The sequence below is a fragment of the Capricornis sumatraensis genome, chromosome 1 (assembly GCF_032405125.1).
Source record: "Capricornis sumatraensis isolate serow.1 chromosome 1, serow.2, whole genome shotgun sequence".
NCBI lineage: Eukaryota > Metazoa > Chordata > Mammalia > Artiodactyla > Bovidae > Capricornis > Capricornis sumatraensis.
The window spans coordinates 45,412,862-45,428,809 of NC_091069.1; the positions used below are offsets into that span (position 1 = coordinate 45,412,862).

Here is a 15,948-nt window from a genome sequence, read left to right on the forward strand (position 1 = left end):
CATTTGCTTTAACAATAAAAACAGACTAAATCAAAACACAGAAGATTACTTAAAAGTTTTCCTCAAGCATGTCATAGATTCCACCATGGTAATCTATATTCAGAGTGGTTTTTACTACAGAACAGGCCATGCGATGTAAGTGAGTGAAGTTGCTCAGTTGTGTCCAACTCTTTGCGGCCCCATGGACTGTAGCAGCCTACCACGCTCCTCTGTCCATGGGATTTTCCAGGCAGAGTACTGGAGTGGGTTGCCATTTCCTTCTCCAGAGGATCTTCCCGACCCAGGGACTGAACCCAGGTCTTCCACATTGTAGGCAGATGTTTTACTGTCTGAGCCACCAGGAAGGCCTGCGATGTAAAACAAACCCAAAACGAAACACACAACAGCCACACCCCAGGGCTAAATCACAGTGTGACTGGGCAAAGTTACCTTCTTTAGTTTCTTTATCCATACAATGGAAACAATTCTAGAACTTCAGGGTTACTATGAGAATTAAATGAAATAGTACTCTAAAGGTATTGTTGTTAACTACCAAGCTTACTATATCACTTTAGTAGCAGAGGTAGCTCAAAAAGTAAAGAATCTGCCTGCAATGGGGGAGACCTAGGTTTGAGCCCTGAGTCAAGAAGATCCCCTGGAGGAAGAAATGGCAACCCACTCTATTATTCTTGCCTGGAGAATTCCATGGACAGAGAAGCCTGCTGGGCCACAGCCCCGGGGCTCACAAAGAGTTGGACACGACTGAGTGACTAACATACACAGAAGAGGTATGGATGGGGAAGGGTAGGGGGTTAATAACAGGCTTTTACGACAGCTGACTGAAGGGTGATAGGATGATTCTGATTCTTTCCTGAAAAAAAAGGAAGAGGAGCTACAAAACCTCATGCCTTATTTCTCTCTGGCCAACAGTGTATAAATGATATGCATAATCATGTGATGTTATAATGTCAATAACAATAGTATTACAACTGTAAAACACATATAAAGTGTTAAGAATCTTTCATAAAATAGAATATGAATGAAACACAGAGCATTTGAAAGTAGTGTCCCATTGATGGGACACCAATACATTAACATTAGGGACCCATTGATGGGTCACTAATACATTAACATTCATTATACTGTTTTGTTCTATTGATCTCTTCAGTAGTTCCAGAGCACATCAATTAATATACTGAAATACAAAATCAAAAGTACTTTTTTACACAGTGATTTCACACTTGAAGCCATGTAACTTTGCTCTACTTAGATGTCATATCTTATAGTATTTAGTGGATTTTCACAAGTTTATTTTACTAAATTATGCTCAATGAAATGTCCTCCTTCATTCTATCCTTCTGCAAAAGTAAAGTCAACATGACTGGAATGATTCAAAGAAGAAATAAAGCATTTGTTTCCTATGCACTACTTCTAAGAAGGCTGAGACATATTTGTCCCCATCATTTTTTTTTTTTTTTGAGCAGGTAAGAATTGTTTCAGTTCAGTTCAGTTGCTCACTCGTGTCCGACTCTTTGCGACCCCATGAATCACAGCACACCAGGCCTCCGTCTATTACCAACTCCCGGAGTTCACTCAAACTCACATCCATCGAATCGGTGATGCCATCCAGCCATCTCATCCTCGGTCGTCCCCTTCTCCTCCTGCCTCCAATCCCTCCCAGCATCAGAGTCTTTTCCAATGAGTCAACTCTTCGCATGAGGTGGCCAAAGTACTGGAGTTTCAGCTTTAGCATCATTCCTTCCAAAGAAATCCCAGGTCTAATTTTCAGAATGGACTGGTTGGATCTCCTTGCAGTCCAAGGGACTCTCAAGAGTCTTCTCCAACACCACACTTCAAAAGCATCAGTTCTTCGGTGCTCAGCTTTCTTCACAGTCCAACTCTCGCATCCATACATGACCACTGGAAAAACCAGAGCCTTGACTAGATGCACCTTTGTTGGCAAAGTAATGTCTCTGCTTTACAATATGCTATCTAGGTTGGTCATAACTTTCCTTCCAAGGAGTAAGCGTCTTTTAATTTCATGGCTGCAATCACCATCTGCAGTGATTTTGGAGCCCCCCAAAAAAAACTCTGACACTGGTTCCACTGTTTGACCATCTATTTTCCATGAAGTGATGGGACCAGATGCCCTGGTCTTCGTTTCCTGAATGTTGAGCTTTAAGCCAACTTTTTCACTCTCTACTTTCACTTTCATCAAGAGACTCTTCAGTTCCTCTTCACTTTCTGCCATAAGGGTGGTGTCATCTGCATATCTGAGGTTATTGATATTTCTCCCGGCAATCTTGATTCCAGCTTGTGCTTCTTCCAGTCCAGCGTTTCTCATGATGTACTCTGCATAGAAGTTAAATAAGCAAGGTGACAATATACAGCCTTGACGTGCTCCTTTTCCTATTTGGAACCAGTCTGTTGTTCCATGTCCAGTTCTAACTGTTGCTTCCTGACCTACATACAGACTTCTCAAGACGCAGGTCATGTGGTCTGGTATTCTCATCTCTTTCAGAATTTTCCACAGTTTCTTGTGATCCACACAGTCAAAGGCTTTGGCATAGTCAATAAAGCAGAAATAGATGTTTTTCTGGAACTCTCTTGCTTTTTCCATGATCCAGCAGATGTTGGCAATTTGATCTCTGGTTCCTCTGCCTTTTCTAAATCCAGCTTGAACATCAGGAAGTTCACGGTTCACATATTGCTGAAGCCTGGCTTGGAGAATTCTGAACATTACTTTACCAGCGTGTGAGATGAGTACAATTGTGCAGTGGTTTGAGCATTCTTTGGCATTGCCTTTCTTTGGGATTGGAATGAAAACTGACCTTTTCCAGTCCTGTGGCCACTGCTGAGTCTTCCAAATTGGCTGGCATATTGAGTGCAGCATTTTCACAGCATCATCTTTCAGGATTTGAAATAGCTCAACTGGAATTCCATCACTTCCACTAGCTTCATTCGTGGTGATGCTTTCTAAGGTGCACTTGACTTCACATTCTGGGATGTCTGGTTCTAGGTGAGTGATCACACCATTGTGATTATCTTGGTCTTGAAGATCAAGAAATTGGTTAGGAAAGTAATTATTCTAGTGCTTAGTTTCCATATATGTGAGGACTATTTTAGAACGTTAAGAAATAGAGAAGACATTCAAGAAATAACATATATAAAAAAGTAAGATATATGAACAAGCTATATTTTTTGGATTGGGACTTTGAATTTATTTCCAGAATTTTTATTTTAACCTATAGTATTTATAAGCTATCAGTATTAATAAAATATTTATCAAAAATACATTTTAAATTTACCTTCCTATATTAACATCAATAAAATACCATATATCAATTTTAAAACACATCTTGTTTTCAGTCAAACAAGGCTAACAAAATGAGACTCAGGACAAGAATTCCGCAAACCTCAGCTTTCCACAGAAAAAGCACTTTAAATTTTCCTGTGGGTAGAATGTAGGAAGCAATAAAAGAAGTGTTCCAGTTCATCTTAACTGGAATAAGTTCAAAAAGACTCTCAAATTATTTGGACTTTATACACCATGAAACACCTTGCATTGTTATAAATTGCTACATCTCTAAAAATAACCCATATTAAAGTCCTTACTGCTCAGTAAGGACTCAAGTGTGTTGAACAGTGAATACTGAAATATTCCATCATTTAACAATGATTGCACAGTAAATCCGATAACCTATAAAAATGGAACTTACTTTAAAAAGTGTCACAGTGATCTCAATGTTTTCAGGAACAGGCCATACGACAACACCACGGTATGGATTTTTTATTCCAGGCTGCCAGCTATGAGCCTACCAAAAAAAAAAAAAAAGTCGTCAACCTGAAGTACAGAAAATACAATATTAATAATTTGCAAAGATATATTGACCCTATTTAACTATCCATTAGATCTGTCTCCCTAAAACAAAAAATGATTAGTCAAATAGAACTTTTCAAGCATCAAACTTAGGCCATGACCATTGGTGGCTGAGACAATAAAGAATCTGCCTGCAGTGCAGGAGACCTGGGTTCAATCCCTTGATCAGCAAGATCTCCTAGAGGAGGAAATGGCAACCTACTCCAGTATTCTTGCCTGGGGAATTCCATGGATAGAGGAGCCTGGCAGGCTACAGTATATAGGGTTGCAAATAGTTGGACAAAACTGAGCAACTAACACTTACTCATGACAGTTGTATCACATGTAAGCTACAGACTACTATCTGTAAACAAACATTTACCCTCTCCTACACACACACACGAAGACAGAAAAATGAGATGCATCATATTTTCAAAAGCTATTTCAAATATTTTATTTTATTTATTTATTATTATTATTATTTTTTTTTTTACTTTACAATATTGTATTGGTTTTGCCACATAAGAAATCAGGAGAAATATTTTAAAAATTATTTTGTGATCTCAGAACTTAAAGGCAAATTCAAATAGGTGGGGAAACAATGCAAATAGTGACAGACTTGATTTTCTTGGACTCCAAAATAACTGTGGACAGTGACTGCAGCCATGAAATTAAAAGACGCTGTTGCTTGAAAGAAAAGCAATGACATTTTTTGATTGGGTCATTTATTTTTCTGGAGTTGAGCTATAAACGACCCAATCAAAAAATGGGCCAAAGAACTAAATAGGCATTTCTCCAAAGAAGACATACGGATGGCTAACAAACACATGAAAAGATGCTCAACATCACTCATTATCAGAGAAATGCAAATCAAGACCACAATGAAGTACCATTTCACACCAGTCAGAATGGCTGCAATCCAAAAGTCTACAAGCAATAAATGCTGGAGAGGATGTGGAGAAGAGGGAACCCTCTTACACTGTTGGTGGGAATGCAAACTAGTACAGCCACTATGGAAAACAGTGTGGAGATTCCTTTAAAAATTGCAAATAGAGCTGCCTTATGACCCAGCAATCCCACTGCTGGGCATACACACCGAGGAAACCAGAATAGAAAGAGACACATGTACCCCAATGTTCATCGCAGCACTGTTTATAATAGCCAGGACATGGAAACGACCTAGATGTCCATCAGCAGATGAATGGATAAGAAAGCTGTGGTACATATACACAATGGGAGTATTACTCAGCCATTAAAAAGAATACATTTCAATCAGTTCTAATGAGATAGATGAAACTGGAGCCGATTATACAGAGTAAAGTAAGCCAGAAAGAAAAACACCAATACAGTATACTGACACATATATACGGAATTTAGAAAGATGGTAATGATGACCCTGTATGCAAGACAGCAAAAGAGACACAGACGTATAGAATGGACTTTTGGACTCTGAGGGAGAGGGAGAGGGTGGGATGATTTGGGAGAATGGCATTAAAACATGTATACTATCATGTAAGAAACGAAGTGCCAGTCTATGTTCAATACAGGATACAGGATGCTTGGGGCTGGTGCATGGGGATGATCCAGAGAGATGATATGGGGTGGGAGGTGGGAGGGGGATTCAGGATTGGGAGCTTGCATACACCCGTGGTGGATTCATGTCAATGTATGGCAAAACCAATACAGTATTATAAAGTAAAATAAAGTAAAAATTAAAAAAAAAAAAAGAAAAGCAATGATAAACCTAGACAGTGTTTTAAAAAGCAGAGACATTACTTTGCCTACAAAGGTCCATTTAGTCAAAGCTATAGTTTTTCCAGTAGTCATGTACAGATATGAGAGCTGGACAATAAAAAAAGGCTGAGCGCTGAAGAATTGATGCCTTCAAACTGTGGTGCTGGAGAATACTCTTGAGAGTCCCTTGGACAGCAAGGAGATCAAACTAGTCAATCTTAAAGGAAATCAACCCTGAATATTTATTGGAAGGACTGATGTTGAAGCTGAAGCTCTAATACTTTGGCCACCTGATGCGAATAGCTGATTCATTGGAAAAGACCTCAGTGCTGAGAAAGATCGACAGAAGGAGAAGGGAGTGACAGAGGATGAGATATTGGATGGCATCATCGACTCCATGACTCTGAGCAAACTCCAGGAGACAATGAAGTACACGGAAGCCTAGCATGCTGCAGTCCATGGGACTGCAAAGAGCTGGACACAGCTTGAGCGATTAAACAACAACAAATCAGAGAAAAGTAGCCTTGAGAAGGTGACAAGAGCAGACCATAGGAGGCGAATCAGATCATTTAAACATGGGAAGAGTCTTCTAGGGAGATGGACCAGCAACTGGAAAGGTGCTGAGGCAGTTAGCTAACAACAAGGCCAATGTGGCTGGGGCAGACTTAAAGAGAAGAGCAGTAGAAGACAAGACTAGGGAAATCATGGAGGGCCCAGTCATACAAGGTTCTGGCAGGCCATCCAAAGATTCTGGCTTTTAATTTGAGAGAGATGAGAAGCCACTGGAGGATTTTAGCAGAAGAATGATGATCCAAGTTACATTTTTTTTAGCTCCAGCAAATCTATTCAGAATAGACTCCAGGTGTTTGAGTAAACTCCAGAAGAAACAGTGCAGGACAGGGAAGCCTGGCATGCTGCAGTCCATGGGGTTGCAAAGAGCTGGACATGACTGAGTGACTGAACAACAACAACCAGGTGTAAGAGAGGAAACAGGGAGACAATAAAGAAGCTATGCAATAATCCCAAGGAGAGTTGATGGTGACTTGGCTTAGGGTGGTATAAAAGTGGTATGAAGTGATCAGATTTTTAAAAATTTTTTATTTATTTTTATTTTCAAGACAGAATCAATAAGATTTTCTGTCTGACTGTATGAAAGAAAGTAGCCAAGGATGACTGTATGGCTTTTGCCCTTGAGCAAGTACAAAACAGTAATTGCTATTAACAGATACGAGATAAAACTGCAGAAGGATCAGGTTTGGAAAATCAGATTAGGAATTTGATTTTATATACATTAAATCTAAGGTGCCTATTAGATATTCAAATGTAGCTGTTTAACTAGGCAGCTGGATATACCTGCCTGGAGTTATAAATTTGGGAATCATCAGCATACAGGTGATACTTAAAGCTTAAGGGTGGATATAATCCCAAGGGAGTGACAGGAGGGAGGAAGGGAAACAGAGAGGGAGAATATAAAGGTTCAGGAACTGAACTTTGGAGCACAACAGTAACAGGTCCAGGAAATGAGGAGGAATCAGTAAAGAAAGGTCAGTAAGTAGAAGGAAAACCAGAGGCAAGTGGTTATTCTGAAAGTCTAGTGGAGAAAATATTTTCAGGAGACACAAACAATTATCCGTGCCAAATCTTGGTGACAGGTCAAGAGGATGAGGTCTGGAAAATGACCCCTGGATTTAACAAAGCCGAAGCCATTACTGACTTCACAAGAGCTGTTTCAGTGGAGTGGTGAGGGCAGGTAAACCCCTGACTGGATCAGCATGGGTTCAAGAAAGAAGAGGAAGAAAGACACTGAAGCTAAGCACATTCAACTTCTCTGGGCTATTTTGCTGAAAGAGAAAGAGAGAAATAGGTTAGTGCTAGTACGAGAAATATTGTCAGACCAGAATTTTTTAAGTAAGACAGAAATATTTTTAGGGTGGTGGGAAACACTCAGTTGAAAGGGAAATTTTAATGATGCGGAAGAGAAATAATTGCTAGAGTAATGTCTTTAACAGTATGAAAGGAGACAGATTGGCTTGTGCTGGGAGTACAGACCATTCTTCCGTAATAAAAGAAAAGAAGTTAGAATAGTTGAATGCAGATGCATGTCAGGGAGCAGATTTAACACATCTGAGAGGACACTGAGAGGACATCTGAGGACACTGAGACACAGACTTGACCAAGACCACACAGCAAGTAAGTCGCAGAAACTGGATTTGAATCCACGAAGTGGAACTGAGAAGTGATCAAAATCACAGAAACTTATGTCCATGTAAATCTTATCATATCTTGTTGGTTAAAACACCAGCAGAATACTCTAAGTCAACTATACGTCAATAAAAAACAGAGACTTAGCACACCACAGCCAGTGGTAAAGAACAGAGTTTCGTTGATTAAAAAACATCTCCAGAGATTCTTCTATTCCCCTGCCTTATTTCTATGCCTGCTGACAGTCCTAGAACACAACTCCACAGAGTAAACAATCTGAATTTAGAAAAGTAAACTGCTGCTATCTTAGATAATCTCTAATTAGACCTCCTCTCTATATAGTCTACATACTTAATTCTGAAGATTTGTGACAACTGTAATTCTCATGTACTCTAACGATAGATCAAGCTATTTCTCTAGTCTCTTCAAACTTCTCATAATTATATTTTCATAGTCTCCCCATACATTGAAAAAGACTATAATAATTGAATTTTTCTTATTAGCGACAGTAGAAAAGATAGTATTTGAACAATTTTGAATTTTAAAAAGTACCATCAAAGAATTTTAGACCTGAAAATATCCTTAGGAGATCTAATCAGGTACAGATAATGAAACTGAAGCAATAAAAAGTAAATGGCTTGCCTGAACCCATAATAATAATCTGCAGGAGAACCAGCTCCATGATTTTCAAGTTCAGGGTTCTTCACCCAACCAACATTATAGCCAACTCTATTTCTAATTCACACAGTAGTCAAGAAAATAGTCTTCAATCCCTAAGGTCTTAACATTTATATGCATGAGACAGAGATCAAAAGTGTGAAAAGCAGGGAATGTGGAGACCAACAAACAACTGGGCAGAATTAGAAGACAGTGATATTAAGTAATTATCTAATGCTGGTCCTCTAAATGATCTCTTTCAATTCTCAGTCCAGGATCAGGAAATGGTAATTAGACTGCTGAACAAACAAAACTACTATCTGCTTAACAAACTAAAATCTCTTTTCTTTTTTTAAATAAAAAGAGATAGAAGGGTGCTAGTTCCCAAGTTGCTGGTATCCCACCTTTCTATCCAGCAACTCTCCCCAGTGACAGAAAAGGTCCACCTAAGTCAGAGCTCTGGCTTTCTGATGGTCTTTTTAGTGACTGTACAAACTAGCTATGTTAAGACACAGTAACAATATCAATTAGTTCAGCTTAGTATCTGACAATGTCAGCTTCCTAATGTCAGCTAATTATTATATATTAGAAAAAGAATGAAAAGTCTAATACATGCAACTAAAAACAGCTGTGGTACTAAACACCTAATTGTACAGATCCAGGGAGACAGTACTTTAGGTTTTTAGGAACTTTATTTTTAAAAAGTATCTCATGTTGGCAATCATCAGCACTACAGGAATCCTGCTCAGTTGTTAGTCAGAGTAATAGAAAAGATTTCCCTAGAAGTAATTCAGTATAAAACACATACAGCTATTTAGCTCCTTAATATAGTCCAGAAAGGTGGGTTATTTAATCATTTGCCATCATCCTAGTACAGTTAATGGTAGAAAGGATGAAGCCATTTTCACTTCCACTCATATAAATTGTTTCACCTTTTAATCGTATCAGAGATCCTTTAGCAAAGGCAGACCTAGGGAAAAGGTAACATTTATCAATTTTGAGTACTGACTCTATAAAATGTCTTATTTTCAAATTATTTCATATCATACCTTATGTAAAAGACCTGAACCTAATATGGAACTAAATACAGATATGGAACTAAAAAACCTAATATGGAACTAAATATTCACTTGTTACTTCTGAAATTTTTCACTGAATAAATATAACTATCATTTAGTTTTTAAATTGATGATTTTCAATTTATAAAACTTCATCTATGCATACGCTTAGGAAGTCACATGTAAAGTTGTCTTAGAGCTGCCCACATCATAGTCTTAGTCAAAGATCTACCACTACACCCACCCCTTCATGATACCACAGCATATTGTTAAAGGCTATACAGGTGCACACTGCTACATTAAAAATGGATAGCCAACAAGGACTTAATATATATAGCACAGGGAACTCTGTTCAATGTTACATGGCAGTCTTGATGGGAAGGGAGTTTGGGAGAGAATGGATACATGTATATGTATGACTAAGTCCCTTTGCTGTCCACTTGAAACTATCATAACATTGTTAATCAGCCATACTTCAAAACAAAATAAAAAGTTTAAAACAACAACAGCAAAAATATAGCTTATAGCAAGGAAGTGGAAGTGGTAATGCCATCCAAAAGCTGGTGAGGACTTTCAAGCTCTTCTCTCCCTTTGGAATTCTCCCATCTCTGTGACTTTAAATTCCTAGTTTGAAAACTAGGTTTAAGGCAACAGACTACTCTGCCATAACTTTTCTTGTCTATTACAATTTTCCTGCTTCCTTTGTCCAACACTATACTGAAAAATAATTTATTTAAGCATATACAATTCAACTGCTGCCTGAAAATAAATTTGCTATAAATGCCATGACTTGAAGATAAGAGGTAGGAAAACTGCCTATTGTAATAATTACTCATGGTAATTATTTTGTAATTATTCTCTCAATAAAAAATGATTCTGCAATGGGTTCTTTATATTTAATTACAAAAATAGACATGTATCCAAAGAAAGTGAGCAAAACACTGAGAACGAAACTTGAAATCAAATAAGGCAATGTGCCTTATCATTTTACTGTCTAATCTGTTATCTGGGTATCAGATATAAGTTGCAATCCACCAATATAAAAAAGGTAGATAACCAACCATATCTCAGTAAAATAATTTTTAAAAGGTAGATATATTCAGAAACAGGCAAGATAAATAATAAGTTATACACAAGACCAAAGAGAATGAATTACTGTGTAGTTCAAACTCTTTTCAGAAACAAACCTAAAAGTAAAAACCAGACTATTTTCTGCCCAATGGTTGTAGAGATCTATTTTCCCTGTAAGTGATTTCAATGGGACTTAGCAGCAAATAATGTGTATTTCAAAAGAAAAATGTCAGAAACAGAAGAGTGTTTCAGATGAAAACAATGGTTCTACTCTTTGGATTTAATATAACTGATAGTTAATTTTAAAAAACAATAGCTGGGGACAAGCTAGCTTTTTTTTTTTTTTAAAGAATTCCAAAATGCCATGGATCTCAAGCTCCTCAAAGTTTTTCTAAAAAGTAATTTGTTTAATTTTCACATAATATCATAATCACTTCTTTTATAGCCTCTGGAACTGCTTTTTACACCCTTATTCAGCTGTTGTATACAATGTATAAAATAGCATTTCACACATACATGAATATATATTATGTAAATTTCAGGCAGATTCTTTACCACTGAGCCATCAGGGAATCCTGCAAGCTTACTATAGCATATGGGCTTCCCTGATGGCTCAGTGGTAAAGAATCCACCTGCAGTGCAGGAGAGTCAAGTTTAATCCCTGGGTCAGGAAGATCCCCTGGAGAAGGAAATGGCAAACCACTTTAGTGCTCTTGCCTGGGAAATCCCAGGGACAGAGGAACCTGTGGGGCTACAGTCCATGGGGTCCCAAAGAGCTGGACATCACTAGAGTGACTAAATAACAACAATAATAAGCTTAATACATTGTGAGTTCTCATAACTTTTCAAAAGTACATCTATAATGTTTCAAGAGAAATATACAATGATTCTAAAATATCCAGAAGGGATCTGAAATATTAGAAGCATCACAAATGGAAAATAAGTCCAATAAGAAATAGTTCCTTCTGGAAAATATTGTATTCTGAGAAAAATCAACCTGTACTTCATATGTTTGCATTTCACCATTTAGATTCGATCAAAATTTAATATGATGTAAAAAAGAATCTGGACCTAAAAGTTATCTGACTTTGAAAATGCAATTAAATTAAAAGTATACTTAATTCCAACTATGAATATTCTGAATTGACTATTAATCTAAAGCATTTCATTATGTTCCATAATGTTTTAAGAAAACAATTAGTATCTAGTTACTACAAGAGGGAAATCACTTTCTGTTGACAGCAAAAAACATTTAGGGTCTAATGTTTATAGTTAATAGTCAGATTCCACTATCATACTTACTGGATGACCTAATAGTGTTCCTTTCCATAAAAGCTTAAGACCCATTCAGAAAAACTGATAGACGACCCTAAGCCTATTTTCAGAATCCTTTCTCATACGTAAATAGATAAGAAAATATTACAGATCCAAAATACCCTGTCTCCAAACTACATATATATGCTTTGAAGAAGATGCTATTCATTAGGTGAAGCAACTGGACCTTTCCTCTATTGCTGCGGGGGTATGCTGAAAGTTAAAAATGTACCTACCTTATTGCCCAGTGATCCCACTACTAGTTGTTTGTGCAAGAGAAAATATTTGTCCCCCAAAATACTTGTACTGCTGCTGCTAAGTAGCTTCAGTCGTGTCCGACTCAGTGCAACTCCATAGACGGCAGCCCATCAGGCTCCCCTGTCTCTGGGATTCTCCAGGCAAGAACACTGGAGTGGGTTGCCATTTCCTTCTCCAATGCATGAATGTGAAAAGTGAAAGTCAAGTTGCTCAGTCATGTCCAACTCTGTGACCCCATGGACTGCAGCCCACCAAGCTCCTCCATCCATGGGATATTCCAGGCAAGAGTACTGGAGTGGGGTGCCATCGCCTTCTCCGAAATACTTGCACAGTAATGTTTAAAAGAAATTTAGTCACAATAGTGAGTATTCAGAATACTCACTGGAAACAAGCCATACTTTCATCAACAGATGTATAATCAAAGTGCAATATATTCACATGATAGAATAATACTCAGCAAAGAAAAAAATTAATTACCAGTATTCACAAATTTTTTAATTCTGAAATTTAATTAAAATTTAATTTCAGGTAAAATACATGAATTTTTTCTTCACATATATCAGTCAATAAACATGCTTGTAATTATTGTGTGCCTATAAACACATGTTCAATCTTACTTGTCTGTAGACTGGAATTTTAAAAATATCTAAAATTGTTATTGAACATTTAAAAATTCTGCTCCACTCCCCCACAAAGCCATAAGAACAAAAGATTAAAACCTCTGAAAAATCCAACTTCTTCTCTTCTGTAACCTAGCAAATGGACTCAGATAACTCGTCATTAATTATGTGTGCAATAACTCCATCTTCTTAGAAGCTGAATAAAGTAATTCTAGATATCATTTTTAAGTGATCTTTATTTACTCATTAGTTCATGATATTCTAGCACAGAGATGTTAAATGACTATTACGTTATTTAAGGCCACCAAATCCAAAATCAAAACTCAGGTATCTGGCTCCTGTCTAGAACTATAATACCAAGATTACATATAGTACCTAATCAATCATTTTAGTAAAGCAGATTATAAGAATAACCCAAAATGTCAAAAAACATTTTAAAATATTCTTCACTGGGGACAGATAAGCTTAATAATTAGACCAAAAGTTACATTCAACATTTGGGTAAGAAATTTAGAGAACAGACAAACCTTGGAAGACTTCCTTCGGCTTCTTCTTGTCCAAACTACCACCAGCTTATCTGGTTGCCTGCCAAACAGGAAAGATTAAGAAAAATTTAAATCAATAAAATTTAGTTTTAGCACCTTTAAAAGAACAAAAATGTCACCTGCTTTAGATTACATGGAGTGGTTACACTAACAATAAAGCCCTATAAATTACTCACATATAGTAAATGCAGAATATAGACATGATCTAATTTAAATGACTAATATTCCACCCACATGTTTTTCTAAAAATACTTTACCAAGTAAATTCATTGGGACAAACCAAGTAAAATAAAATACTTAGACTATTTTAAAAAGAAAAGCACATACATATCTCTCATCTAAAACTATATTTACAACACATTATCACTTTAGAGAAAATAAGCATAAAAATAATATTTCCAAAATAATTTAAATCTGTGGTTTATACTACTTTAGCATATCTGTATCTTGTGAACAATGCTTATGATTTTCAAAACCTTTTTATAATCAATCATCTCAACTATCTTCAAGAATATAATACAATACTGAAAAATAGGCAAGTACATTCTGACAAGAAGCCCAGGGTACACTGGGTTTCCCTAGCGGCACAATGGTAAAGAATCTGCCTGCAATGCAAGAGACTGCCTACAATGCAGAAGATGTAGGTTTCATCGTTGGGATGATCCCCCAGTTTAAGGAAATGGCAACCCACTCCAGTATGCTTGCCTGAGAAATTCCATGGACAGAGTAGCCTGGTGGGCTAGAGTCCATGGGGTAGCAAAGAGTTGGACATGACTGAGCAACTACACCACCACAACCATATTCTGGAAAAGTTAAAAAAAAAAAACTCATCAAAAGCTCTGGCAGAAACAAGACTGAAATATAGGTCTTTCCAACCTGAGATGCTGGGAGCAGCAGCCAGATGCAGAAATTCTAAGTTACAGATGAAATAGAAGAAAGTTTCTATGGAACATCAGAGTGTTCATCTAAGGATATGAACCAATGGAGAAACAAAACCGTGTTTAATACAGAGAGAAACAGAATAGGACAAAGACATGGAGATGGGTGGTGGGGTACATATAGCAACATGATAATAGAGCTGGGCAGAGGGTATGGATCAATGCTGGCAGCTTAACAGTAAAGGGACTGAGTATCCAAACAGTTAAGCTACCTTGTTTGAAAGCATTGGTGGCTTGCTGGAACACTTTACCAAGATTACTACAGTAATCTTTCCACTATGTTCTTATCTCCACATCTCCAGCTCAACCTCAACTTTTAATTATACTTCTGCAATACTACTTTAGAATTGCTACAAAAGTCTAACATTTTTTTTACTATTCTAATAGGGCTCTTATACTGAAGGTACAACAAACTGGCACTTGAAAGTTGAATTTGACAGATTTGACCTAAATAGAGTTCCCTTATTTTAAGCTTAAACTTTAGAAAACATTTCTTGGGACTTCCCTGGTGGTCCAGTGGGTGAGACTCCATGCTGCCAATGCAAAGGGCTCAGGTTCAGTCCCTGATGAGGGAACTAGAACCCACATGCATGCCACAATGAAGACCTAGCTCAACCTAAAAAAATAAATATCTTTTAAAATTTCTACTAAAAAGCCTTCAAACAAGTTCCATGCTATCCAGATTACTAAAGCCTCCAACACTATCAACTTCTTTCCACCTGACCAGCTTCATTCTTCAGATGATCTACTTAGTCCCTGTATATACTTGACCCTTTGACATCACAGCATGCAAGACAGCATCCATATTCCTGACTGTGGTTCATAAGGCACCTCATCACCTGACTGATTTTCCAGCTGCAAAACCTACAAATACCTCAAAGGCATCTTGCTTTCCAACCAATCCCTGAACATTTATTCAATCTCTTCCCATCTTTTCATGTTTAAAATCTTTTTTTCTTTAACCTCCTCTTTTCTCTCCTTTTCTATCTGATAAATGCTTAATTCATCTCTATAAAAACCTGACCATTTCTCATTTCATTCCCACTTTAACCCATATCCTCAACCTCAGGCAAAGTTAATTGCTTCTTCTACCTGCATTTCCATTAACACTAAATATCTCTATTTTAATATGCTATATGCCCTGTATTATGGGCTTCCCTGGTGGCTCAGATGGTAAATAACCTGCCTGCAATGCAGAAAACCAAGGTTCAATTCCTGGGTTGGGAAGATCTCCTGGAGACGGGAATGGCTACACACTCCAGTAATTCAAAATCATAAGCTGATGATATCACTCTAATGGCAGGAACTAAAGAGCTTCTTGATGAGGGTGAAAGGGAAGAGTGAAAAAGCTGGCTTAAAACTCAACATTCAAAAAACTAAGCTCATAGCATCGGTCCCATCACTTTATGGCAAATAGATGAGGAAAAAATGGAAATAGTGACAATCTATTCTCTTGGGCTCCAAAATCACTGTGGACAGTCACTAGAGCCAGGAAATTAAAAGATGTTTGCTTCTTGGAAGAAAAGCTATAGCAAACCTAGACAGCATATTAAAAAGCAGAGACATCACCTTGCCAACAAAGGTCCATATAGTCAAAGCTATGGTTTTTCCAGTAGTCATGTACAGATGTAAGAGCTGGACATTAAAAAAGGCTGAGTACCAAAGAACGGATGCCTTCAAATTGTGGTGCTAAAAAGTCTCTTGAGAGTCCCC

The 15,948-nt window shown here is 37.4% G+C and overlaps 1 protein-coding gene across 8 annotated transcripts in view; it reads right to left on the reverse strand.

Moving 5' to 3' along the window:
• EHBP1 (EH domain binding protein 1) overlaps nt 1-15,948 on the reverse strand; it is a 349,564-nt gene that overhangs the window by 280,150 nt on the left and 53,466 nt on the right. For all 8 annotated transcript variants that reach the window (XM_068989010.1, XM_068988993.1, XM_068988985.1 and 5 more), the window contains exons 2-3: nt 13,280-13,337; nt 3,699-3,794 (exon numbers count right to left, since the gene is read on the reverse strand). In XM_068989010.1, the coding sequence (XP_068845111.1) occupies nt 3,699-3,794; nt 13,280-13,337 (154 nt within the window). The remainder of the gene's footprint in view (nt 1-3,698; nt 3,795-13,279; nt 13,338-15,948) is intronic.